The sequence below is a fragment of the Solea senegalensis genome, linkage group LG9 (genome assembly GCF_019176455.1).
Source record: "Solea senegalensis isolate Sse05_10M linkage group LG9, IFAPA_SoseM_1, whole genome shotgun sequence".
Lineage (NCBI taxonomy): Eukaryota > Metazoa > Chordata > Actinopteri > Pleuronectiformes > Soleidae > Solea > Solea senegalensis.
In genome coordinates, this window is record NC_058029.1 from 4,689,095 (window position 1) to 4,714,619 (window position 25,525).

Sequence of the window (25,525 nt, forward strand, 5' to 3'; positions counted from 1 at the left end):
GGGACGTGAAGGTTGTTAATTTTACTAAATCCAAACGAACTATGTGCAGATTCAGAGTCAGGAGTCAAACTAAGGGAGTTGACTTTCTCATGAAGTTTGTTTGTTCACGCGCACAATTTGTCAAGTACAATTCGAGAGTTGTTTTCTACAGGAAAGGAGTCAAAAGAGTGGTTTTATTTGTGCATTAAGACTTGAAGTAAAGTCATTAAGTGAGTGTATTCATATTCTCCAGAGCTGACTATTGTTTAACTCCTGACTGTTGAACTGCCTGATAGAAGTGGGTCAAAACGATCAGTGTGGCGATCAGTGCCTTGCAAAAGTATTCAACCCCCCCAGGCATAAAATGAGAATAAATAATGGGACGAAAAGAAATCAAGGGACATTTAGAACAGATAAAAAAAACGAAAGCCAAGGGGGTTGAATACTTTTGCAAGGCACAGTATCGTCGTGCTCTTTCGTGCAAGGCCACACCTGTGCGCTGAGAAGACGTCTCCAAACCTGCAGCAGTCTTACAGAAAACAAACATGCCCGAGTTAATTGTCTTGTCTCGTCTTGTCTGATAAATAAATAAAAAAAGAGGCTGATTTGAAAAGTGGCCAAAACAGTGTATAGGCATGAGGACTAAAAATCATGAAAATGCACCTGATGCATTGGTTTCTCTCACGCAGATGAACCTGTTTTTGAGTGCCGCGTCTTGTGTTGACAGACCAGAGACAGATGAACAGAAGTGTTAGATCAGGTTTATCTCAGGTACAGTCACAAACAGTACAGAAGTGCTTCCTGGGTTGTGTGCTCCCCCTGCTGGCCTCATCTCACCCTTAGTGAAAACATGGCTGCATACAAGGAGACCAAGTAAAACCGGTTTTAGCCACTTGGTAAACTCTACACCTCCTTAAATGTACGGTATCTTAAAGGTCCAGTGTGAAATAATAATTACGATAAGCAGACACACAGATATGCACGTTGTGGGCAGTTTATTCAACTTTCTACATAAAAAAAACAACTTGCTGGGGCCACGTTGTGAACTCCTGCCGAGTCGATTTGCGTCTCGTCTGGTTTCAGACTGAGCGGCGGAGCTCGTACCATGTCATTATTTCGACTTTGAAGGATTAATTAAAAGGGTATTTACGTTAAGACGGCGTTTTCATTTCCAAAGTCACTGCTTACATAAAGCCACCTGCTCACGCGGTGGTGTAGTGGTTGGTACTGTTGCTTCACAGCAAGAAGATACTGGGTCCATTCCCGCATGTTCTCCCTGTGTTAGTGTGAACTTAGTTTTTTTTACAATATGCTGTATGACTGGATGGTTTTATCTGTGCCATCACCTACAGTATATGCAAAAGAGATTTTTAATCTGAATTTATTTTATTCCTGGTTATATAATAAAGACAATCACAATCTGCTGAACTGAAGTCATGTATTTTCATCCATTGAATCATTTTAGTTTCTTATTTTTCCTCATTAGCAAGATTTTAATCAAATTCTAACAGCTTTATCTGTCCATTTATTTGCATTTTGACTTATTTAGATTTGTTTTGACCATTTACACAAATGTTTACACTTTAGCAAAGCACTTTATATTATATATATACACACACACACATATATATATATATATATACATACATATACACATATATATATATATATATATATATATATATATATATATATATATATATATATATATATATATATATATATATATATATATATATATATATATGTATATGAAAAAAAGTGGTGTCTATTTTCCTTGGACACTAGGTGGTGCTCAAGGTTCTTTTCAAACTCAAGAGCTCCCCTGAAGAGACCACTTCACATGTAGGATGCACCTCACAGACTTTAAGCACCAAAGCTCGTTCCAAGAAATGAACAGACGTGAGAAAATAGGGAGACACCTTTGTCTTATTTATTGAAGACTGAAAACATAACAGGTGCTGCATTCAGTTGATGCATCATTCCTTTTTTTCTTCAAAGAATTCATTGCAGGCGACGGTCAGTAAGGCCACCATGAAGACAAACTCCGGGAAGTCCACTTCGCCGTCCTGGTTTCCGTCCAGGTCGTTCATGATCTTCTCCACCTTGGCAGGGTCATTGCTGGCCTGAAAACCAAAAGTATAAGCTGACAAAGAAAACAAAAACAGAACACAGGAAACAAACAACACACTTGATGTGGGTGTTTGTCTCTGCTAAGCAACAGTTTTAATTAAGGCTGCAACGACTAATCAGCTCACTGATTTTTCCTGCTTCCAAAATGTGAATATATGTTCTCGTTCCGTAGCTCTCTATAACAAAAGCAAATGAATAAAACTGAAGATTTTTGGTTGATAGATAAGATAGTTGACTTTTTTCAGATCCAGACCTGGCCCTGGTCGACCTTTCAGGAGCCAGATCCAAGTTCAGGGGTCATGCCACGGTTTGTGGGGGAGGATCACACAAAAAAAAAAGACTTCACATTTTAAGCTGCACAAACAGTTTTGGTTTTATTTTAAAAGGCAAGGCAGGTTTATGTGTAGCACTATCCATACACAGTGCTTTACAATGGCATAGGATAAAAGCAAGAGAGATTAAAGTGTGATTTGCCAAGACAAGAACAAATTGATCACTAAGATGATTATTTAAGAAAAAAAAATGCAGTATAATAATAATAATAATAATAATAATAATAATGATGTTGTTTTCAGGCCTGATTTAATTGAGCGGACAGTGTGCAGACGCTGCTTCACTTCACAGGGAACTAATACATACGTCTAGGACGTGCAGACGAGGAGTAAGATTTTGAAATCTATCCCGTTGACCCTTTGAAAACTGCATGTTAAGCCTGCAGTCACAACTCTGGTTTTTAAAATGACAGTCATTCTAAATTGGATCGTCACATTGGGGGATGTTGTGAAGTCTGGCTTTTTTTCCCCTATTTAACAAGTTAAGATAAAATATACATATCCTTTCAACACAGCACTTTGAGACAGTAATCCACGCCTGGATTACTGCAACGCACTTATTCTGGAGTCAGTGAGACGTCCCCTCTTGTGTCTCCAGCTCCAGCTCGAGCACGAGCGGGGGAAATGATTTCATTTGTTTTCAAATCCTAAAATGGTCCTAGCCCCGCCTTACTCTGGGGTCAGCTCCTCCTACAGATACCCAAATATAGGCAGAAGCTCAGAGGACAGTTTCTTTTGTCGCTCGGTGCAGCATGTTAGACACGCCCCCTTACCTGTGCACTTTTAAAAACCCATTTTTACTCGTGGGCTTTCAACCCAGTAAGAGACGTTGGTTTTTTTATCGTTCTCATCGTTTTATTGTACGACTTGTTCATTGGTGTCGTTTTTATACTTTCTACACTATTTTATTGTTTCATTGTGTGTTTTATTGTCACAGGAAGCCAGTGAGAGTGCACGCGTGTGTGACGTGTGAGGGTTGGGCGACATACTCACCGCTATGAAGTCGGAGAGTTCTTCGTTCAGCAGCATCTTCAGCTCCCCCTTGTTCAGCTTGTACTTGTCGCCCTCTTTTCCTGAGTAGGAGTGGAACACCCGGATCATCAGCGCCATTGATTCTTGCAGTGGGGGCAACATTTTCCAGTCCTGCAGTTGAATAAAAACAAAAGTAGGTAAAGTAAATTTTGAAAGTGACAAATCAAGAATGAGATGTTTTCTCAGACAGATATGAAGTGTGTCGTCAACAACTGATTTTAAAAGATAAAAGCACCTTGGATGCACCTATAAAAACAGTTTTAGGGACATGATCGACTGCTTTTTTTCCCCCCCAAACAAGAACATTCATAACCAAGAGCAGGCACAGTGATACAGAGAGCAGCCAGTTAGACGTTAATCCGTCACCATCGGACACCCGAGAGGCTACGACGGGTTCATGAACCTGTGGAGGACAAAAGGACTGTGGACCCCCTGCAGGGACGCTGTAGGTCAACTTGGTCCCCAGGAGAAATAAACCTTTTCATAATTAGGCCCCATAAACATTTCTGAAGTGACGAGAATTAAAGGCATCGTTCCAACACATAGTTCTCAATGAGAGCTCATCACTCGAACTGCAGCCAAATCTGGTGTTATTTTTAAGTAATATTCATTTAATTATTAATTGTAAAATGCAGAATATAGCAACTAAACCATTTATCCTTTATATATTATATGGATATATTTAACCATGTCCTACTTTCAGACACGGCACCATTTGTCTTTTTTATCATGTACATGTTTATTTATCCATATGACACATATAACTGGTTGTCCAGGGATCAGCATTTCCTAAACCTCCACACATTATCCGCAAAGTTCTGTCCTCAAACCGAGGACGTTCAAGTTTGCTGCCACAGAAACGGAAATCCAGAAGACGAACTGGAACATTGCAAGTGAGGTGCATTTAAATGAATGAGCAGATCACAAAATGATGTGTGTGAAGAAAAAAAAACAATTTTAAACATATTAAAGAAATCTAGAGATCCCAAGATATATTTAAAGAAACAAGTTATTAAAGTGGTTATCCACTACCCACTAAAGGCAGCAGTGTCAAATGTGCGGCCTGCGGGCCACATGTGGCCCTCCTCCAAGACATGAGTCATTTCTGTATCAATGTAGTGGAGTAAAAGTAAAAGTTGCTACAAAGTATTTGTACTTTGTTACATTACAACACTGCTATTTCCAATAAAACTCAGCTTAGGACCCTATAAAGTCTCGAGCCGGCCCTGCACATGTGCTGCAGCGGCTGTGGCTTCCATAAGGGTTACGCGAGAATCTTAACATTCACTTCATCCTTCATTTACACGTAACTCACGTCCATTGATTTGAATCAGCGATGCACAGCAGCAGCGTGTCCTTAACCCAGAGTGTCAACAATCCACATACACAACCACTCCGGGACCCACATCCCCCCCCCCACCTGATTAGTCTCTGTTAATTGCTCTTAATAATTTATTCCTGGCAGCTAATTAAATGAATGTCAGGCGCAGAATTAAGAGCAGCAGAGCCTTAAAAACTAAATTGAAAACACATTCATGGCCAGAAAACAACACAGAGCAGAGCAGAGGAGAGGAAGACCGCAGGGACACTCACCTGGACAGGTGTGACGCTAACAAGAGCAGCAGGAAGTGACTCCAGCTCGCTTCTCCTCTCATCACTTATATGTGCTCCTCTCACCTGAGTGCACATTCATCACAATCAGATAAGCGCCTCCCTCTGGACAACACCTGCTATTTCAGCCCTGTATGCACACACAGAAAATGCAGTAAATTGAACCTGGTCAACAAACAGTGACCAAATGCAAAGGACACAGAGGATGAGGGGGCGGAGCCTGTGGCCCAATCAGCCTCACAAGACATGAGCTCAAACAGTGGAGCTGTAAAGTTATAGGAACCGTTGCCGTTTATGGTGAAACATGAAGTTGAATTGTGTGTTTGGTTTATTTGGAAAAGCACAGGTGACGCTGATCAGCTGATCATCAGGTGTGACAGTGAGGCTGGATGTAGCCTGGAAATTTGAAATTTGAACATTATGAGACATATTTTAAAATAACATTTGTTTGAATTTTTATCTCAATGTCCAAAAACAGGCCAAAAACTGGAAACTATGCACAGACTTTTTCCATTTCTGACGACAAAGACGTTGATTCTCTGGCTTCCTGCAACAGCGCCAGTGAAATTACCGTAATAACCGCACTTTGGCTTTGACGTGCAACTTCTCAGCTTTTCAGAAACTGTCTGAATGTTTCCCGAATTACCGTCGCGTAATTTACGGTAATGCAGCATGCGTGTTAAAGTTAAAGTGTTATGTTGCTTTAAACTCAAAAAGTTAGAAATTTAAAATTTAAAATTTATTTCTAGAGGAATATTATTGCAGATCTTTGGACCTTTAACTGAAAACGATGAAAGACCAAATGTTTTGCCTGTTTTCAGGAAAAATAACATAACTTTTTTGTGATTTTTCAACAGTTTCACCCTGCTATATTCTCTACAATAAAAAAGAAAGTTGGATCTCGTTCCTCTTTTCTTTTAAATTCTTTTTACCTCACTTATTGCAGGTACTCCAGTCCAACATCATTTGCAATGATTACGTGTGGATGATTCATCATGCAAATAAAGTGCAGTCAAATGAAATGATCCTGTTGGCTCAATGTAAATCATGTCCATCGGGTTCCTTCATGTGGCCAAAGTGAAGGTTCTTATGGATGCGTGTACCTGCTTTATGGTTTAACGTCACTGATATTTAACTCTGGTGTAAAAGTGGGGGAGAATAAGGTCACAGCAGCTGAGGTCATTGGCTGAAATTGCTCTTCACGTGCAGTAGATACGCAACAAAAGTGCAATATTACGTGTGTAAAAGTCTTCAAAGTATATGACATTTACTGTAGTTGTGTACCGTTATAGAGTTTTAGAAGTAAAAGCATTGAAAAGGTGAAAAAAAAACACTATTTATAACGACGTACTGACAGTTTGTTTACACTTAAAATGTTCATTTGCAGCCCACAAACTCTGCCAACCACCGCCAACCATCCAATAATGCAGCTCGTAGCACGTGGGCTGCCAAATGACAGTGTTTGCAGCTATAAAAGCTCTTTTTATCCGTTAAAAAAAAAGCACTGGAGTTGAAAGGGAAGAGGATGTCGAAGAGAAATGCCACTGTGGATTATTTTCTCTTGAACATGAGAGCAATTTAGTGCCAGTCCTAAGTCTTACATTTCATTTACTTCTGTTATTGAAGGATATGTCGATCAGAGCAGACACACTTCACTTCACTCTCTAACATGTGAGGAAATAATCGAATTTGGGTTTGCAGAAATGTGCTTTAAAACAAACGAGATGTGAATGTTCCTGAATTCAGCATCTGACAAACGCGACGCCTGTCCTCAGAACAGACATATGCTCTATTCTCACTTTTGACAGATATCAGTATGAATACTTTACGACGGAGCGGTGTCTTTGATGTGACGGCGTGAGAGGCTCCTCCTCATCTGTGAAACCATAGCAACCATAGTTCTCCAACTGCCGGTGTTTAGAGATGTGCACATGTGAAATACAGTATTTTAAAAACATTTTATTTCATCACAAAAAATGCGTTCCAGCATTTTACGAAGTAATAAAGAGACATTCTGCATATTTACAGTGTATAAAAATACATAGAATCATCTGGAAATCTTTACAAAACAATTACAACTTTTAGATCCCATGCCAGCATGCTTTACATTATATATTATTCACACAATATTCATGCGAGGGTTCGTGCAGCCTCACCCGCTTCACCTTTTTTCACATTTTTTTTTTTCTCTAAGCTTCAGAAAAACCTTCAGGAGTCTGTGAAGTTGCATCAATTATCTACTGATTTTGTGCAACACACACACACACACACACACATCCATCCGCCACCCTCTTTGTGCATTAATGTCAACGTCCATCAAAGAACATGCAGTTCAAGGGTGTCATCTACAGGCCGTTTGCACACTCTGCAGATGACTGCACATATTGCTCATGATAGAATAGAGTGATGGAATCGTGGCACTAATAAGGACGCCGGTAAAACAAGAGCACAAGGTCAAATTCAAATATAATCAAGAGAGAAAATACGTCTTTTACAACATGTAATGAGGATGCATTTGTCAGGGAACTTAACACCTCAGTGCTCGCGCAGCACGGATCTGTGCCGCAGGTGCACCCGTGGGAATAATAACACCGCTCCTTATATGGACATCCTGCGGGTGTGTGTTAATAGGTCACATATTCAGTCTTCTTATGTGTAAGTTAGGATTCATTTTTTTACTCGTGACATAAAGTGGCAAGAACTGTGCAGAAGTCACAAAATAGACGTGTGTTTCTTTTCTTTTTGTTCCTAAAAACGAGCCGAGTGAAATTTGAACTGTGACATATTTCCAAAATGTACAAATTGAACCCTATTTTAAGGATTTTGAGTATTTGTTGGATTTCCTGTAGCCTCTGTATACAGTATACTGTAAGTTTTAATAATTGCTGCTGAAATAAGGCAAAGTTACTATTACAGATAGATTTAGAGTTATATGTCATATTTTTTATAAAAGGTAGTTGCCTCCCTGTCCAAATTAAGCCTCAAATTCTGCTTTATTTTGCATGACTTCCTGTTCTTTTTCCCTTCCTCACAGCATCAAATAAATTCCAAACTCCAAATCCCTCGGCTGCCTTTGCTCCAAGACAGACGGCAGGACGAGATCACAATGACGACGTGATCGTTTTAATTCACGACGTGTCCGCTCGAAACACGCGCGGGGCCCGCGGGGAGCCACTCTGAGTTCATTAGCACACGCGACGCAAACAAGATCCAAGCGGGAGAATCACAAGTCCTCACTTTCTCTTTAAACGTTCAGCTTTTCATCACGACGCACTGCCAATTCTCACGGGCCAGCGTGAACTGCTGAAATCCAATAATCTGCCAAGATTCACTATTTATTCCCTCTGTTTTTTGCCCTGATGGGTTTAGAAATTGTTTTCGGACAGACTATAGGTATCATACAGCCTGCGTGACCTTTGACTCAGCTGTGAGATATGAGAGTTGGGAGAACTGATGGTCTAATGCCTCAGAGATTTAGTAGTGTAATAGGGAGAGAGAGCCTGAGACAGAGAGAGATCCTTTTATGGTACCTGTCAACACATCCTCCTGACACCTAACTTGTTATCCAGAGTGCAACGGGGGGGGGAGTCTCATTTCAGCCGGCGAGTTTGGGGCCTTTCAACGCCTGTCAAAGGGGCAGCCGGCCTCGGACGCTGAGAGGGAAAAGCAGAACAGAGGGCATGAGCCCTGGCACTGGAGGGGATAATGTGACAGAACGGCACGGGCAGGCTACTGATCGTGTTGTATTCTGTCATCTTAATGAGACACTGGCTTTTGCTCACAGCTTGGCACTCGCCACACACACACAAAAGGTAACTTGAGCGCAGTAACTTGAGCTTTACTTGGGGACCATCAATCCATCCGTCCGTCTATTTTTCTACTGCTTTATCCTCCGCATGAGGAGCCACAGGTCCATCGCAGGGCCAACACACAGACAAACAACCATTCACTCTCATGTTCAGACCCACGGTCAATTTAGTGTTCAATTAACCGCTGCATGTTTTTGGACTGTGGGAAGAAATGGGGGAACCCGGAGAAACCCCACACACACACACACAGGAAAACATGCAAACACCATGTACAAAGCCTGACTGGGTTGCAAACCTGGGCTCTAACCACTACATGTAAACTTGTGTGAAAGAGGAATTAATCTGAGATACATACTTAAAATGTTGCTGCTGTTTAGTGATCATTCTGCTTCTGTTTGGTCTTTGTGGCGCAGAATTTATGTGACGTTATTTGTTTTCTCCGTCCTTCGTCTGAAAACGGAGCAAAACAACGACACCTGTCTGAAGAATCTTGCAAAATCTGGAGATATTGCAAATGATTTCAAGGTTTTCACGATTTTTTTTTTGGAACATAAACCTGTCTGTATTGTTGTTTACATTTAAATTCACAATCATACACCAACCATAAGAGTGCAAGCAGCCGGGATTTTAACATTCGAGCCAGACTTGCACGTCAAGCTTTTGACAGAGGACTTGGTCATTCAGCCACAACCCCTTAACTTTAGTTGAATTTAACTTTGCACCGGTGGTCAAAATGCCATCACAGGTATCTCTCTGTCATTCCTTTTAACACTTTTGATTTCTGCCTCTTGGCCTGCGTCACAGTTAACTCCATTTGGACCTTGATACTGCGGCTGTCCGATCACAGAAACGCCGCCCGCAGACGACGTTCTGCTCTTGACGCTCTGCCCCCTCTCTCGGGTCATCGTGGGTTTGCCCAGAACGCTCTTCAGCTGCTCCCAGAAGAACGCCTGCTGATTGGCCTGCTGTGGCCACTCCAGGTACGTCTTGGTGCTCAGCATCTTCTTCAGTTTGCAGTACTTGCTGGGCAGCGACCTGGGGTCAATGGTCTCCTTCACAATGAGGATGACGTCACTGAACGTCTTTCCCATGGACCTCTGCTGGGCGAAGTACAACTCGTAGTTGCACCACTCGCTGTTGACAAAGTTCCGGGAGAGGACAAATATTACCTGAGGATGGAAATAAAGAAGAATTGGTTCAAATTGGCTGCATGGAGTTTGCATGTTGTCCCCGTGTGTGTGTGGGTTTGCTCTGGGTTCTCTGGCTTCCTCCCATCGTCCAAAAACATGCAATATTGGGATTAGGCAAATTGGACACTCTAAATTGACCATTGGTGGAGAATAAAGTGGTAGAAGATGGATGGATGTATGAATGGTTAAAATTGCACTTTGGTATTTTGCATTTGGTCAGGTTGGTCCATTGTGGTGGCACAGATCAACCAATGTCGGTTGTATAATGACAATAAACAGTCCTTCCTTCATTTATTTGACATAATAGCTACAACTGCTTTGGGTATACACAATATTGTTGGCATTATTACCATTAAGCATAAGCAAATTGAAATTGGGAGAGAGAGGGTTGACGCACAGCCAAGGGCTGCGAGCTGCAATTAAATCTGGTGCTTATATGATGCTGTAAACCACTATCAAAACAGAGCAGTTACACAAAAAGCCCTTTTATTTAAAAAGAAACCATCTGTCAAGCATCTTAAAACGGTGCCATAGTAAGCACTGGGCATGAAGTACCTAAGAAAACAAAGTTTTGCTTTTGCTGTTGAAAATATGTAAAGTTTTAAAATATATAAACCTACAGAAATCCACTGCACTGAAGAGATGGAATTACAAGCAAGCTGGTCAGCCATCGATCAAGCTGTCGCTCGTTGGAATGACAAACGACGCGTCAATAAAGATTCAATAAGTTAAACTATTAAAAACAACACTTCAGTACCTTGCGGCTGTTTTCGATGTTCTCAATGATGTTGTCGATGATCCACCTTCCGGGCATGAAGTCTCTCTCGTGAATGCACAGGCGGTACGGGTTCCTGTTGTTCTCCAAACAGGGCAGGAGCTGATCCCTCACCCAGTCTGCATCACAGTGGCTGTAGGATATGAACGCGTGGTAGGTATAAGTCCCCGATTCCCCAGCCGCCTTTTCCTTGTGAGCTCTGTATTTGGCCCTGATGATCTGATAGGTGGCCTTCGTGTACCACGGAAGGTCAAAAATATAGCAGATCAACATCAGTATCAGGATCACTGCCGTCGTGGTCGCAACACAAATGACGATGACTAGCCGGATATCGCAGGCCACTTCACCTGGGAGGTACTTGGAGACAAACGTGTTGAGGAAGGCCTCCGGGTGATAGCACCTGTAGTTCCAAGGCCAGTCGGTTAAGTCGACCTTTCCTTTTGAAAGTGTGTCCTGGACAAAGGCGTGAAGCTCGCAAGTGCAATGGTAAGGATTATTCCCGGCTGTTAAGCGAGACAGCTTGGGCATACCATGGAAGGTCTCCTTACTAATGAGGCCAAACGAATTCCCATCCAAAGCCAGCGTCTGCAGTGTTGGACTCGTCCATTTGGACGGGATGAACTTGATTTTATTCCCAGTGAGCAGGAGCTCCTTCAGATGGATCGCGTCCTCAAAGTACGCCATGTCCAGCTGGTCCAGGTCACAGTAGGACAGGTCCAAGTAGTGCACCGTGGTGGGCAAACAGCGGAGGGCTTCACTGACAAAGTGATTGTGGTGAGCGATAAGACGAGAGATATTCGGCTGCCAAACACAGTCGCGGCTGTCGTGGGCAGATCCGAGGCTGTTGTCGCTAACGTCCAACACCTGCAAGCGCTTGAACTCCCGCGTCAGCGACGACAAGTCCTTCAGGCTCGTCAGTTCATTGGTGCTTAGGTTGAAGGTGTGGAGATTGGGCATGGTGCCCTTGTAGTCGCAGCGCTGGTTGAAGAGGTAGTCGTTCTGCAGTCGGTTGTTGGAAACATCCAGAAACTCCACGCCCTCCATCTCGACCCAGGAATCGCACGGCACCGAGTTGAAGTACACATACTGAATGGACAGCTGTTTAATTTTCTTCAACCAGGTGAAACGCCAGTCAAATCGCAGCACATCGGGATTGCTGATGTACCTGCAGGAGAAGAACTTGTCAGCGCTCTCTGTGCAAATAAGAATCTTGCTTTTTGTCATTGAAAGTCACAAAATCAGGTCATTTGCATTAGAAAACTTACATGGGAACACAGAAGGTTTGAAAAAAAAAAGACATGCAATAAGTATTATGGTTGAGGGAGGAGGAAAAGCTGATGTATCATTTAAAAAAGGTAAATGTGAATAAGTGCAAGGGAAATGGATTCAGTGGATGAAAGTTGATGCTTTTATTTTTTTTTCCTCAACCAAATTCTAAAATAATTTGATTAAAATTTGCAAAACATTTTATTGGAAACCAAGCTATACCCTCAAAATGAGCAATTTCTGTGTCATTTTTAAAATCAATAGTTAAATTTTACTGTGTTTCCTTATTTTGACAAAAAAAATATGTATATTAAATTGAAAGATTTAAATTATTTGGTTTGTATTATGATATTTGAAGAGTATGCAACAACAAGTCAATATTCCAATAAAACTCCTTGCACTGACAGGAAACGGAGCTCAGTATATGCTCAGCTCTACGTGCAGTGATTAATAACGGATGATGCCAACAGAAGAAAAAATACATTTTCTATTTCACTCAGTATCTTTGCTCTGGGGATCAAGAAGCTTGGAAGTACATAGGAGGATGAGGGCCAAATGTAAAAAAAAAAAAAGAAAAACAGCCCGACTTCTGAGATTAAAGTCAGAATTCTGGCTTTATTTTTTAAATTTTGTTTCTAAAACTATTAATTTGTGGCCCTAATAAAAGAAACCAGATGTTATGATAGAAAATACTTGCTTTTTTGTTCATTTCTGTGACTATGGTGTTCATTATTACACCCGAATTAGTCAACTTTTTTTGGTAAATGTAACCAGCTGACATCATATGTTGATTGCAATATTAACATAGCAAAAACTGCTAGTAAATTGTGTAACGAGCATTCAAACTAGTGCACGTTTTATTATCAGTACTATTCAAATGTCCTGTGTTTGCACCAAAGAGTAACAATTTTAATTTTGTAATGCAATGGCAATAAAGTCACTTCTGATTCTTATTCTGATTATGGATTTAAAATGGGTTAATGATGCCCTACGTGAATACTCACCAAAGATCCAGCTGATCCAGTGCCAGGTCTGTGATGCTGGATCCTGCTCCGATGTCGACAAACGTGGGGGAACGAGCAAAGTCAATGTACTGAAGTCTCAGTCTTCTGGTCGGAGTGACTTGTAAGTTGGTTAAAGCCATCCTCAGGAGGTTTTCGTTGTATTTACCTCTGTGGAAGATGAGTTGATAGGCTTTGATGTCTCTTAAACCCTGGAAAATGTCCTCCTTGCCCACGTAGTAGGTAAACTCAAAGAGGTTGCGGAACTGGACGACACTGAAGGTCTTGTTGGCGAGGTCGCGCAGCATATGCACGAGGGCTTCAGGTCGCTGGTCTACAGCCATATCAAAACCCATCTGCTTGGTCTGAATGACCTCTAAACTTCCTGGCTCATAGTAGCTCAGGTTGGACGAGCATTTGATTGCAAATCCCTGTAACCTGATGTTCTTCAGGGGCTGAAAATCTGCTTTCCTTAGACCCTTCACCAGAGGGCCACCCATAGACAGGATCTGGAGCTTGACAAGTTTGGAGAAGCTTTCATTCAGAGTGGCATGTATATAAAGGTTGTTGGACATGTAGAGCTGTTTTAGATTGGTGAGAGGCGTCAGAGCTCTGGCAGGGATTTCTTGCAGGGAGTTATTGAAGATGTTGAGATGCTCCAGCAGTGGGTTGTTTCTGAAGGCATCACTGTCAACGTGTGAGATGTTGTTGAACTGCAGCTGAAGGCTGCGGAGCCGCGGGAGGCGGAGGAAGTCGTCAGCGTGGACAGCTCGAAGTTTATTGTAGGAGAGATCCACGGCTTCAAGTGTGGAAGGAAACTGTCTCCAGGGAACGTCGCTGAGCTGCCGGCCCAGACAGTCTGCAGAGCGGCCCGAGTCGTAGATGTGACAGGGACCTTCCTGTGGGTCAGTGGTGGTGGGGGAGGTGGAGGAGGAGGATGGAGTCGGGGACATGAGTGCTCCAATAAGGAGAGCACTGATATGGATTAACTGCCAAATCATTGTGACAGACCTGTAAGAGAACGATAAGAGGAAAGATCAACTTTTTGTTTTTTCTTTCTAAATCTCTTTTGAACAATTTCAGTCGCAGGAAGAACTCAGTTCTATGGGAAAATAGGCTTCTAATCTACGTCATGAAACATTTTCCTGGCTCTCAGGTGCGAGCTCTTCTTCGATAAAACATGTTGTTGATTTTCAAAATGATGTTTCCCATTTAGAGGAACACAGATGATAAAGCACGGCAGTTTTGCAATTTCAAAAACTGAAATGTGTGAAAAGTGAAATAGCACATCTGGAGTTCATTTTTGCCTAAAAAGTAGGCAGCAAGTAACACATTGACGATACTTGTTTTAGATTGCAATCGTCTTGTTTGTGTAATTAACGTTTGTTTTATTGCTGCAATAATTGTGCATTTAAATATACATATGAATATAAAGATAAGTCTATTATCTCTGTGGACACACAGTTCTCTATCAATCTGTGACCGATTGTCTGACTCATCATTCTTTAACATAACACCTCAAACAAGTGGTATCTGATTCCTGATCTTTGAATCTACTTGAAGTAGAAAATGTGATCTTTTTTTAAAAAAAAAAAGAAACCTTGCAAAGTTGTTCTATCAGCGAGAGACAAGAGAGGAATTCAGATAAAAAAAAAGAAAAGGACAGAAATGGAACTGTCCGTTTCTGCTGCAGGCTGAACAGCCGGAAAGTGAAGTGATATGGACGTCAACCTCGGTGTGAAATTGAACGGTCGTGATAGAAAGACGATACAAATGCATCACACACAGTAAATCTCTGCCACACTGTGTTCACTTTCACGTTCAAGGAAATGTAACATTTATAGAACTGATTTTTTGTTCATGTCTTCTTCTCAATCGCATCCGACAGATTTCAAACTGCAAACAAAATGCAAAAGTAAACATCTGTTAATTATCTATTATCAATTTTATGTTGACTGAAAATACAAAAAATCTAATGCTGGGACTAACACTTCATTTATAATAACCCCATAAACCATAGTAAACAAGGAAAAGAAAAAGGCATTTACAAGACTTGTAGCCGCACAGACATAAATATTTATTTAAGTCGCGTCTCTTCTGGACAACGAAAAAAAAACAGCCATTGTTTGAGTGGGAGGTCATAAAGTCTGAAGGCTCTTCACGTGAGGTTTGTGATGCTAAACCTGGTACCAGGTACCATTTTTAGTACCTGCTCCAGTGAGGATCCAGTGATTACTCCGCCCACGTTAAATAGGTACTTTTTTTGTAGTGGAGCTGCAACCTAAACCGTGCCGTGTCGTGCTGTGCCGTGCCTGGGTGAGTAGAGGTGGAAATACGCCAATAAAGTCCCAAAGCCATTACCTTAACCTAACCCTGACTAAACCCAAGTCTATCACATCTTCTAAAGCTACAAAAAACAAACTTAAAAGCCCCTTGAAGGCGTGAGGAGCAGCTAAAAAGTTCAAACTAAGAGAGGTTTGAATCAAGACTCATCCTCACAATCACAATCAGCAGATCTGTAACAGGCACACTCACCCTCTTCAGACCAGTGTCCTCCGTATCACCGCGGTAGCTGACACTTTGACATCCCCCTCTCTCCTCGGTCTTTATTTATACGGTCCGAGGTCACAAACCTCACGTGAAGAGCCTTCAGACTTTATGACCTCCCACTCAAACAATGGCTGGTTCTTTTTCTTTGTCCAGAAGAGACGCGACTTAAATAAATATTTATGTCTGTGCGGCTACAAGTCTTGTAAATGCCTTTTTCTTTTCCTTGTTTACTATGGTTTATGGGGTTATTATAAATGAAGTGTTAGTGGATCTGTGACAGCCTGGACATCCTCCAGAAAGTGTGTCATCGTAAAAAGCGCAGTAGCAGGTGATGGTGAGTGTATTGTTTGAGATCTTACAGTCGTGTGGGGAATAAATACATGAAAATACAACATCGTCATCCAATCATCCAACAGTTCTCATGGAAAAGTGAAACGGCAAAGATCTTCTGGCGCATGTAGGTTAAGTGTTAGACAGTAAATAATACTATGAATGATGAGAAATGCCTCAGAGGGAGTCATCACGAGTTCACTGAATAAATATTTTTACTGTTTGTATGAGCTAACATTGCCTGCATCCTCCTTCCGGGGTCATATAACATAACAGGGAGAACAGGAGCCATGATGCTGCTGCTCCTCGTCCATTTAATCTGGTCAACAAGTGGGCAGCTGTTCCTGGAAACTGACACTAGATTAAATGAACATCAATAATATTGACTCACGGGAAAGGTTATAAATATATACGTTATAAAATGATGCCGTGTTAGGAGCTGACGACATAAAAATCCCCTTAAACCTCTTAAAAATGTGACATATTTTTCTCTTTTACATGCAGCAAAACAAAAACAAGAATGTGCTACAACAAGGTGGTAAAAGTAAAAGTATTACTTTTATAAGAATCACTAGTTCCAGTTTTGTAACATCACAAGATGCCTTTTTTATTTGATGTTGAAGACTTGGTTGCACTATGACATGAACAGAAACTGCCAGTCATCTGTCATCATGCATAATAAAGTGTCGTGGTGTGGTCGTTCCGCCCAGAAGGTGCCTGGTTGCAGATGAATGTTCAAAAACTGATATGGTTCAGGAGGATTTGAATGGGAGTTTGTTTTGCAACCAGAAGAGCATGTTCTTTTTTCTATTACACCGTCTGTGGATAATATTTTGTTTCCTGACACCTGTCAGAGCTGAACGTTGCACAATGGATCTTTAGAAAACAAGAACTAGAATACCCACATGACAGTCCAGCGAGACGACAGACGAGTATAAAATCGAGGAAAAAAATAACAAATAAAAAGATCCTCAGTTAAACTTTGGTGCAAATTGGTTCAATGTGTTTGCAGACGAAAAATAAACAAACCCACCTCAACTGACACACGGTGAAAAGACAGGATCTCCTCGTCAGAGGTAAAAAAAGAAAAGGGGGATAACACGGGTCAACAGAGCCCCGAGTCTTCCTGACCTCCAACTTCCATCGGGTTTGACATTAACGTGCCTGGCAGGGATTTTTGCATGGTGAGTCATTTCTCCTGTGTTTACCTGTGAAACCTGCGATGTGCACAGTGCAGCCTTATCTGTGGAAGGAATGTGTGCAAATATGCTGCCAATGCTGCAGCTCTCGCTCGCTCTCTGTAGCATCTCTGGCTTTTAATTTCCTCGTCGTCACAACTGCAGTGTTGTAATAACAATCTATATGACCCAAACATTGTAAACACACACACACACACACACGTCAGTGATTCACACGTGCTGTCTAGCTCATAAACCATGAATAGGGGAAAATATAGGAAATCCCCTCAGCAGCACATGGGGAGTTGTTTTGATTACACCTGAGTTTTATATAAGATAAGCAGCACCGCTAATACGTTTGCATTAGAGACACGTGGTCAATCCATTCTTTGACGACCAGAATGAAAAAGGCTGTTTGTGTCTTTGTGAACAGCGTGTCCTGGAAATGAAGCAAACCTGCGAACACATTTCCCAGTAACGACAAATGCATCGTTCTCCAGATCAATTATGGACCTGACGGCTAGATTTAAAATGATACTCGGCTGTAGATTATTGCAAAGTCAAGCAATAAACTGACTCTGAATATTGGTTATATGTTGAACATAAATGAAAATAGCCATCACAAGTTTCTGATAAAATATGAGCAACCATATGGAAACACAATGCTGGAAAAACAAAAAGTTGAGTGGGAAATCATTTCCTTTTATTGTATTTTTTTTTAAATCCTCTTCACAACCTGATAGTAGGCCTGTAAAATCCCCATCCAATCATATTGAACGAATTAATTTGATCGTGCTGCATCGATCAAACCCCTCTGCGTGCACTAATCGCACATGATCAGAAGACAACAACAGGTTTTGGTCGCAAACGAAAGATACAAACGTTTTGGGGAAAAGCTACTGCCAAGAAAAAGGCTGATGCAGAGCGATCTAAGACCAGAGTGAGCATCGGTGCTGCATTTGAACGCTGGTGGCGACAACTGAACGCCCACAAAGGGCTGCAAAGTGATGCCATGGAGAGTTTGAGGGTTGTTTTATTATTACATATTATATATTATTATTGTCATTTGGAAGTTTCTTGGAATCACGTTGTCATTTGAACGAGTTTCCAAAAAAAAGTTAGGGTTACCGAAAAGTCTGGAAAGTTAGTGAATTAGTGAAATAGCCCGTTCCTGCTTTGGAGGCGTAGCTTCGGAGGGAAGTTGGAAAACACATCGCCAACCCTACCTTTAAACAGAGGACAATTAATGGTAATTGTGAATGAGTTAATGAAGAATAACCTTTAGAAATCACTGACACGTTTTTATGTCACCACCTTCTCATGAACAAACTCCCAGTATTCAGTTGTGCTCTACTTTAAGGGAAACCTCGTTAACACACTGCACGTCATGCATGATCCTCACTCTCTCTCTGAGATCCACCCCTTGCTTCACAATTTCATTCAAATGTGGTCTCGCCTGGTTTTGAAAGATAAAAACCTAATGTTTTGCTGCTGGTTCTGGTTCTGTGCTCCTGAGCAATGCTCCTGTTGCACTCTCAGCTTCAAGCCGGTGTCCGTCATGGAAACCAGGCCCTATCATTGACACAGTATCACTGTGATTTGGCAGGAAAGACCATCATTAAATAAGCCCAACGGCTGTGTGTGATATTTACCCAGCAGTCAATAGTTGGTAGCAAACGGTGGACACTGTCGTGGCAGCACTGAGGCCACTGTGCAGCAGACACGTTCACTTGCGCCCTTTGCTCTGCTTTAATAATGATTGCGTGCTACGTAGAAACACAGCTGCACATGTGTTTATATCACACTCTTGTTTACATGCACTGTTGACTTCATCTGTGGATTGTTGTTGCCTTTAATCTGCCCATCAGAAACTGGTGAAAAAAGTTGATTCCGTGACCTCAGAATAAGGACACCCTCAAATGTCCAGTTTGGGATTTATTACTAATGCTTAACTGACTATTGATTATTAGCCTAATCAAATATTGGCTGTGGACACCTTGGCAACCTGGTTAATATGAAATCTTAATCTGCGGCAGAATAACAGAACTAATTTAATTTGAAGCAGACGTGTGTTCTTAAAATTGTTCCTGCGTTCACAACTCCTGCTCTTTAGCTCGTTTGCACTTTTAAACCACTGATTGATTTTAATTTATTTAAAAGTGAAGTGTTTCTTGTATTTGTGATATTTATTAACCCTTAGAGCTCCAGCGGTGGGACTAATACACGACTCCTTATATGGACATCCTGGGAGGGGGTGTTTCTAGGTCACATATTCAGGCTTTTAAAAAATATGTTTTCTATCTTCTTATGTGTTGTTGAGTCAAAGTTATGATTCATTTTAGATCACATGTTCAGTGGTGATATAAAGTAGCAATAATTGTGCAGAAGTCACAAAATAAGAGCGTTTTTCTTCTCTTTTTGTTCTTAAAAAAACGAGCCAAGTGAACTTTTGAACTGTAACGTATTTTTGCTCAGGTGTGTTTATATAGTAGTTGTTGTTTTTCTTCATCAGATTGCCTCGGTTGTGCCGAAAAGGATATAACTATATTGCACATTTGTATAGCCTCTGTATATAAACTGCAACAATATTGGAGTTTGTAGAATCATTGTCACTGTACTTCAAATTTGTCAGACATGGCATTAGGGAAAAGAACTTTACCTTACAATTCTAATAGTTCACCTGCTGCATACAACAAGTCAAATATCCACTATCAGAAATATTCATTATGTCATTTGTCCAATGATGGTGTAAAATGAAGGCTTTATGAAGTTCAAAAGCATTGCCCACCATTGTCTTCTAAAAGGGAACAACATGTGCAGTGTCCAAATGATTAGCCTTCACCTACTTCTGTGCACAGTGTGGCACAAACCGTCATTAAAATAAAGAATAATACATCAGGCACAAATGAGTAACAGTTCCGCTTCTGTGCTTCCACCATGTTCGGTGACCTCTGACAAAGTCATGATGTGAGCTAATGACAAGTCAAGGGAAGTCATATGAAGAGAGGAAGTTGATTCCCAAAATAAAACAATAAACAGTGACGTCAGTGTTGTTTTCGGTATTATATGAGTGTATGAACACACGCTCACGAAGTCGTTGGATGTGTTCAAAGACAAGTGTGTGTGTGCTTTGTTAACGCACGACAGAGGCTCAAAGTGATGATGCAAGCTGGGTGATTCATTTCAAGTCATTAATTAAAACCGTTCTTTCACTCACTGGAGCCGAGTTCTACATAAGTCAATTCTTTTCAGAATGTCACACTTTGTTGTGTCACAACTATGTTGTAGAATGAAATGTTATTTGTCAATGTAACATTATAGGACATTTTGTAAACTATGTCGGGTATTTGCGTGCGTTTCCATCCACAGAAAGTGCATGTGTTTGACATTAACTGATAACTGTTCAGTGAAAAACACTGGAATCAGTTCTGTGGTTCATGGGTTTAAAAACTTGGGTCAGTTGTTCCAAATGGATTCCAAACCCCCCCCCTTTTTTTAAATCTTGACATTCATAATAGATATAGTTAGAACGTCACCCGTCGGAATCTGAACTTGAAGGTCTTGGTCGTCACGATGTTGACATTTTGGAAATAATTCATAATACACAGACGTCACCTGCTTCCTGACACAGGCTGTCAGTCACACAGACACTTATTTGGGCATATTTCCTCTGCACGGGAACATAATTTACCCAAGTGGCATAATTTGCCATTGAAGAACGACTCATAGAGAACATTAACTCCTCAGGAAAAATGTTTACTGACGTTAGAAAATCGAGATTTTCAAATTGACTTCCATTCAAATGGAGTTCTTTTTTTGCAACCTTATTTCCTGGTTGGCTTGAGGAGGAAACAGGAAGACTGCATCATTTACAGCATACACCACTGAAGAAAAGACAATAGTCACACATAGGGTGAAAAGATGGCAACCAAAACTTTAACTGCAGACGCTGACGGGACGTGATGAGACGCATTGGTTCTATTTTGTCAAAGCCTTCTCTTGCGTGTTACGTATTTTTACTCACACTAACAGTAAAATTAAAATGACACCGCAAAGGCAAGGACCTAGACACAATAACTGAGAGGGTCCTGAGAGAATCCTGCACTCCAGGAACAGTGAAAAGACGGGGGAGTTTTTTTTTTTTATCTCGAGGCGATTCTTTAAATCAAGCCAGCAAAGGAGGGAGTTCAACAACACTGCAAAGAAAAAAAAACAGTTTGAAGGAGATTTAAAAGAAGGTTGAAACAGCAGCGGGGATTCAGCTTAGCAAATAAAATCCCCCCAAGAAAGCAGCTGCTGCTCGCTCTCAAAACATGCAGCTATTAACCTTTTAAAAACAGCTTTAGCCAAAGCATTTTATACTTCAGCCAAGCTACTGCTGACTTCAGCCCTTTTGAAGGTACAGTAGCAGGATTTGTTGAGTAATTCTATTAAATCCTTTATTCCTGCAACTTGTCTGAGTTCAGTTAACAAATCCTTTGCAAAATCTGGCTCATGATGCTCTGTTCCACTCTGCATACAGGTCCCTTTGGTGGAAAGAGCCTCACATTTCTCAACTGCCTACACTGCAAAGAAACCTAAAAAAAAAGGTGTTTATATTAAATTTGAAGCGCCATGTGGAGAGAATAAAAGTCCCTCTGTGCACAGCCTGTGCTTAATTCTATAATTCACGTCTGCAGACACCGACAGTACAACATCTCTGCGTTGTTGGCTGACAGCTTACCGTAAATAGCGGGCGGGCTTATTGAAATCTGTGAGTCAATTAAATATGTGACAATATGGGCAGAGCTTTGCAGAGATGGAGAGATTGCCTTGGGTCATCTGTTGCATACGAAAGCAGTCTGTCTGCGCCGTGATACCAAAAATGTTATTTAGTATTTTCATTATTTCGACAATCGACCACTCGCCTCGTGATCCTGCTTTAAATGGAGCTTTAACGTGGTCGCGCCACAGCTGCTCACATTTGAAGGTGGCTGATTGCCTCAGGGACGACTGTCATCGAGGATAAAGCTCTTAATCCCTTATAATTGCTTTTTTTTTAAAAAAACATAATGATAATTGTCGCTAAAAAAAAAAATTCAAATACAAAAGAACAACAACAACACTGAAGTGATCCTGCCTGAAACCTGCCTCAGGGCAAAGAGCGCTGTTATCATGCCTCACTTCTCTCTTTTCTTCCTGTTGTTTCTCTTTAATCCTGTGAAGCACTTCTGTGTCACATATGAAAAGTGCCGCATAATTAAAGTTTGATTGATGGATTGATTGGAGCTGTGGCTCATGAGGAATCGTGAAGAACAAATCTGTCAGCGCCGTGAATCAAGTACCTGTTTATCGCACAACAAGGGAAGTTCTAAGAGTTTTATTTATTTATTTGGAAATTTTTAAACTCCCTGTTTTGAAGTTGTGTATGGTTTATCATCGGTGGATGACAGGACTAATATTTCTGATTGTTGGCGGCACTGCCAGACACACTCTACAAATCATTCTCATATATTCTGTTCAGCCCTTGTTTCCATTATTGGACGAGAGCAAGCCAGACTTCTCGGGATATTTCACTCGGTGTGACAACCTCTGGACAGTGCGCCCTTGTTGCATATTTGCTGCCACATAACTCATACGTGGATCAAACCACAAAGCTTCCTTAAGGTAGTCCATCAAATACCACATTGATGTGATGATACTGGACTGAAAAACAGAGCAGGGTGGTTTGAAACTTTGTCTTTCCATGGAGATTAAAAACATTGTCAACAAGTAGGTGAACGTCTTCCTACCCCAGTTTTTAAAAAGAAATATCCTGTCCACATGTGGTAATTCCCCTAAAACATCTTCATCCATGCATGTTCTCCCCGTGTTTGGGTTTTCTCAAACATGCAAATTTGGGGATTAGGCAACTTGAAGACTATAACTCAGAGGTGTCAAACTCATTTTAATCCGGGGGCCACAAACGGCACAATTTGATCTCAAGAGGGCTGGACCAGTAAAATAATAGCATTATAACTTCAATTAAGTATTTTTTTACAAACCAAATGAACAAACCTCAAATTCCCTGAGGAAAAACAAATGCATTTTTATAAAGTTACTTAAGTAAAAGTCTTAAAGTATATGACATTTACTGTACTTAAGTATCAAATGTGTAAGGACTGAGCCATGGTGGCTCAGTGGTAGCGTGAGTTGTGTTTCAACTGGAAGGTTGTGGGTTCAATTCCAGGCTCTGCTAGCCTATAATTATGTGTCCTTGAGCAAAACATGTTGAAGCGTGTGAATGGGGGAAAAGTGCAGCTTATCAAGACTAGAAAAGCTCTGTAGAAATACAGACCATAATAGCAACTCTTCTACTTCTGATAGAGGAAATGTAGTGGAGTAAAAGTAAAAAATTGCTAGACATCTTGGTATCTCGGTATCTCACACTCAAAAATCTAGCATTTTAGGCTTTACTTTACACAGACTGCTAAAATAAAAAATAAATACCTACAGCTTTTCAGCTGTGTGAGAATATTTGTTACACAGTTGGAGAATGAGAAAATTAAAAATTATGCGAAACGACACAAAATGTGTAAAATGGACTGATATTGGTATAAACAGCACCATTAAGTGCTGTCAGAAACATGCCAAGTCAACAGGTGGCAGTATAACTGCAACTGTGAACTGTTGTTGGTCAATGAGAAGAGGGAGACAAAACCTTACTACATGTTCCTGCAGTCAAACAACATGTATATAAACATGCAGTACCATGTATGCACGTTAAAAGTAAATTTAGCAATGCTAACACTAGCTCAGGTTTGGCTAGTTCTTGGCTCCGTCTGATGCCGTAGCGCAACACAAAGCTGATGTGATGAAATCATCACTCTGACGGGAGTTTTTCTACATCTGCGTTTTCAAGGACACACAGTTTGTGTGTGTATGAAACGACAAAAACACAACACAGAACCTCTTCTGTGACACAACCTTTGCTCAAAAGACACAAGGAGAACACCGGATGTGGCTCCATCTGTGGCCGGGGTCACTAACCCACATGAGGATATCCTTCTATATCCTTCTGAAATGATTATTTACACATGGTTGCTGTTTAAGTTGCAGGGCAGTAACATGTAGATTTATTTCCAGGGTGAGCATGCACCAGGAACAACAGCAAGGAAACACTGAGCATGCTGACATGCTAATGGTCTTCTGTTTGATGTTTTTGTGAGGGAAATATCGCCGGCTGTTTATCTGTGGGAGACTTTTTTCTTAAATTACAAAAGACTTCTTTAAACACTTGCCATATGCAATCTGATTTGCTCTCACTTGACTTTGTCCTGCTTTATTTTTAATTTGTCTTGTTTCTGTCCTTGTGCGTCAAAGCACTTTGTGACCTTGTATTGTTTTTGATATCATTTAGACAAGGCTTCCCAGTTAGGAAGCAATAGGACTTATTTTCCTGCTTATTTGAGTTCTTACATCGCCCCAGTTTATTTTTATGATTTCATGAGTTCTGGTGAGCCCTGCCTGACGAGCTGAAACTTGCAGAATCAGTAACACGTTTTAAAATCCCTCACTGAAGGGCAGACAGACATGCAGACACACAGACATGCAGCTCTGACTGGCGGCCTTTTATGACTTGTGTCAGTGGGGAGGGCCCAGGTGTCGCTGATGACGTTAATGAGCGTCCCAGTAATTCATGTCATCAGCGACACCTGTGTCTGCCAGATTCTTTCAGCCGAGTAATGGCCGGAGGTGAATCAGCCGTTCAAGTGCTGCATCATGTCATACTGTACGATAACAACATCATTTATCATATACACTCATATACACAAATCACTGCATAGTCCAAAGGTTTCCTGAAACAAGAAGATTTTAGGATTTTTCAACTCAAAATCAGAAGAAAAAGTTTGAAACAGCCTCAGCTCACCTGTGATGTTGTTTCCTTTTCCTCGGCTTGACTTCTTGTAACACATTTTAACCTGCACTGTTTGACGCTCAGTCAGAAGTGACTCAACACCAAATGATTTAGCCTGTGGCAAACTCTCTACGCTTGGTTATTTTCTCTCTCTCTCTCCTCCCTCCCCCTGTCTCTGTCTGCCTCTGTCACTCTCTCTCTCTCTCTCTGGCTCAGGAATGTGGAATGTATCAGTGGGAATTCTCTCCTCCCCAGAAGCTTCACCTTCTATTTAAATCAGAACTTTACTGAAAAACAACTTCAAGGCAAACACATACGAGGAAAAAAAAAAAGTGGTTTTATTTGGTTTTATTACACTGGTGAACTGTCCAGGGTGCAACCCCCCCGCGAACTTCCCGTGCAGGGTACAGCGGTAGAAAAAGCATGGATGGATGGTTTTATTACCTGTACCAGTGAGGTTACC

General features: G+C 41.1%; 1 protein-coding gene across 1 annotated transcript; it reads right to left on the minus strand.

The window, feature by feature from the left end:
• Positions 1–1,890: 1,890 nt before the first annotated feature.
• tlr18 (toll-like receptor 18) lies at positions 1,891–25,200 on the minus strand. Its single transcript, XM_044034146.1, has 7 exons — positions 25,075–25,200; positions 13,132–14,139; positions 10,844–12,026; positions 9,640–10,065; positions 5,070–5,153; positions 3,438–3,587; positions 1,891–2,105 (listed from the first exon to the last, which is right to left on the minus strand). Exons 2-7 carry the CDS (start codon positions 14,127–14,129, stop codon positions 1,959–1,961), a joined length of 2,988 nt encoding a protein of 995 aa, XP_043890081.1. The 5' UTR covers positions 14,130–14,139; positions 25,075–25,200; the 3' UTR covers positions 1,891–1,958.
• Positions 25,201–25,525: the final 325 nt, after the last annotated feature.

Coding starts and splice junctions, on each gene's coding strand:
- tlr18 (XM_044034146.1), bottom strand. CDS start 14,129: ATGATTTGGCAGTTAATCCATATCAGTGCTCTCCTTATTGGAGCACTC. Junction 12,027..13,131: donor CTGGATCAGCTGGATCTTTG/GTGAGTATTCAC, acceptor CTTCTCCTGCAG/GTACATCAGCAATCCCGATG. Junction 3,588..5,069: donor TTAGCGTCACACCTGTCCAG/GTGAGTGTCCCT, acceptor ATTCAACTGCAG/GACTGGAAAATGTTGCCCCC.